The sequence below is a fragment of the Nanorana parkeri genome, unplaced genomic scaffold (genome assembly GCF_000935625.1).
Source record: "Nanorana parkeri isolate BGI_ZX_2015 unplaced genomic scaffold, ASM93562v1 scaffold2975, whole genome shotgun sequence".
Classification (NCBI taxonomy): domain Eukaryota; kingdom Metazoa; phylum Chordata; class Amphibia; order Anura; family Dicroglossidae; genus Nanorana; species Nanorana parkeri.
Window position 1 is genome coordinate 43533 of NW_017309243.1, and position 3026 is coordinate 46558.

The 3026-nt window shown below is 55.8% G+C and overlaps 1 protein-coding gene across 1 annotated transcript in view; it reads left to right on the plus strand.

Moving 5' to 3' along the window:
- The first annotated feature begins 2236 nt into the window (after positions 1–2236).
- Positions 2237–3026, plus strand: part of FAM43B (family with sequence similarity 43 member B) — a 6493-nt gene continuing 5703 nt past the window's right edge. The window contains exon 1 of the mRNA XM_018574452.1: positions 2237–3020. Within this exon, the coding sequence (XP_018429954.1) occupies positions 2277–3020 (744 nt within the window). The 5' untranslated portion in view covers positions 2237–2276. The remainder of the gene's footprint in view (positions 3021–3026) is intronic.

Here is a 3026-nt window from a genome sequence, read left to right on the forward strand (position 1 = left end):
GGGGGGGGGAGCACTTTGAACTGTCGGATGCATGAGGAGGAGATGATGGTGGTTGTGATCCGTCCGCTGGGAGTGCCGGAAATATCTCAGGGTCAGGAGAGCAACAAAGTGTCACCGACCGTCACTGGATACATTGTAGCGTCACATGACCGAGTTCTGCCGACACTGCGCAGTGGGAGGGGCAACGCTTCTCTGCTCCTCCCTCTATAACTGTCACAGTACCCCAAGGTCTCGTGCTCATGCGTTGCGGCGTGCACACCTGCGCAGAGACCCGGACGCAGACTGCCTGCATCAAAGTGCGTCCACCTGGACCTGCCGCTGTGTACAGGCGTCTCCCCCTCCCCCACCACCAAGGTCCAGACTGACTCTGATTGGCTGCAGTCACTGGTCAGCTGACATCGTCCATTCCGGATCCTCCCACAAAGGTCTATGAAATTATCGGCTTTTATCGAGCCACCGACCAATCGAATGTCAGCTGACCCAGCAGGAAATGGACAACATTCGATCCGTGTGTGTCACATGTCGCTGAGTGACAGCCGGAGAGAGCAAGAGCCAATCACAGTGATTGATGATCTGTGATCAATAATCTCCCCTCCCCCCCCCGTGATTTGTTACCATGTTGGATCAGAAGAGAATGACTTCCCGTAACCAGCCGAATGTTATCGTCCCCCGGAATGAGACGATACCGAGAATAGGAACAGATACCGAGAATGGCACCTGGCATACAGGACAAGAGAAGTGGTACTGTGCAGAGTCCATACACACAGAATAAGAACAGATACTGAGAATGACACCCGGCATACAGGACAAGGGAAGTGGTACTGAGCAGAGTCCATACATACAGAATAAGAACAGATACCGAGAATGATACCCGGCGTACGGGACAAGAGAAGTGGTACTGTGCAGAGTCCATACACACAGAATAAGAACAGATACCGAGAATTACACCCGGCATACAGGACAAGGGAAGTGGTACTGTGCAGAGTCCATACATACAGAATAAGAACAGATACCGAGAATTACACCCGGCATACAGGACAAGGGAAGTGGTACTGTGCAGAGTCCATACAATAAGAACAGATACCGAGAATGACACCCGGCATACAGGACAAGGGAAGTGGTACTGTGCAGAGTCCATACATACAGAATAAGAACAGATACCGAGAATTACACCCGGCATACAGGACAAGGGAAGTGGTACTGTGCAGAGTCCATACATACAGAACAGATACCGAGAATGACACCCGGCATACAGGACAAGGGAAGTGGTACTGTGCAGAGTCCATACATACAGAATAAGAACAGATACCGAGAATTACACCCGGCATACAGGACAAGAGAAGTGGTACTGTGCAGAGTCCATACACACAGAATAAGAACAGATACCGAGAATTACACCCGGCATACAGGACAAGGGAAGTGGTACTGTGCAGAGTCCATACATACAGAATAAGAACAGATACTGAGAATGACACCCGGCTCTCCTGCGGGGGGCGCTATGACTTATTCCTCTGCTATATAATACAGACCTCCAGTTCTGTGCAGGTTGGATACATTTGGTGCATGATGGGAGTTGTAGTTCTAGTTGCTGCGTTGTGTCTTTATATCAGGGCATGCTGGGATTTGTAGTTCCAGAGTGCATGTGGTCAGGAAGGGGCTGCAGGAGATCAGCGGCACTGAGCAATGCCACGCAGCCATCCATAGAGTGCATGTAGACAGGAAGTGGCTGCAAAGAGGCTGCAGGAGATCAGCGACACTGAGAAGGAACAAAGGATTAAAAAAAAAAAAAGTTAAATCAAATATTTTATTTTGGCAAAATGACCGTTGCCGGGGGCGACACACACCGAGCAGCCGGGACGTCGGTCTACTTTAAGGCCAGTCATTTAGGAATTAAAGTGTAAGCCCGTGCTGCCGAGTGACTGTGCATGCCTTCTGGTGGTGGGGGAGGGGCCCAGGGGTGTATTCCTGAATGACACACGGAGGTGCTTATAGCTCCGCCCTGGCTGTTTTCTGGAGCATGCTGGCACTTGTAGTGGATCACCTTGAGCAGTTGCCGCCCTCTCCCCAATGGACCCCCCCCGGAGCCCCGCCTCCGCTGCAGACTTGTGGCTTCCTATGCGCAGAGCCCCGAGGATGAAGTTGAGGAGGCAGAGGTGTGGCGGAGGAAAGTGGGCTAGCAGCTGTCTGCCTCCCCTCCTCATCCTCCCACCCAGGGACTCAGATTCTCCAGCCTCCCTTCTCCTGGATGAGCCGCTCTGCTCGGAGCCGCCGCTGACATGCTTCCCTGGAAGAGGAGCAAGTTTGTGCTGGCGAAGAAAGACAAGAAGACGACCAAGGGGGTCAGCTACTCCTCCCTGCTCTCCTCCTTCATGCGCTCCTGCCCCGACCTGCTGCCCCAGACCGCCCCCCTGGCACGCCTGGGCAAGGTCTTCAGCACCCGCAGGCAGAAGGTGGAGCTGAACGCCGAGGACCCCTCGTACACGGCGTGGTACCTGGGCAACGCGGTCACCCTCCACGCCAAGGGAGAGGGCTGCACGGCGGAGGCGGTGAGCAAGATCTGGGAGAAGAGCGAGTACGGCGGCTACAGCACCAAGATGGAGCTCACCCTGGGCCCCTACGGCATCAGGATGACCCCCTGCAAGAAAGGCGCCAGGAGGACCGTCCACACCTACCTCCTGCGCCGCGTCGCCTGCTGCGCCGCCGACGCCGGCCACCCCAAGGTCTTCTCCTGGGTCTACCGGCACCAGGTCAAGAACAAGGCGGTGGTGCTGAGGTGCCACGCCGTGCTGGTGTCCCGGGCCGACAAAGCCAGAGCCATGGCGCAGACCCTCTGCCAGAACTCCCTGGCCGCCTTCCGGGACTTCAAGAGGTTGAAGAGGCAGAGCGACTTCCGGAGGGGGCAGCGGGAACTTTTGGGGGAGCTGGCGGTGCCCAGGATGCCCCTGAGGAAGGTCCTCAACGGCACCTGTTCTTACAACCCGCCGGCGGAGAGGAGCAAGGCCGTGCCGCGGCTCGGCCCCCCCCTG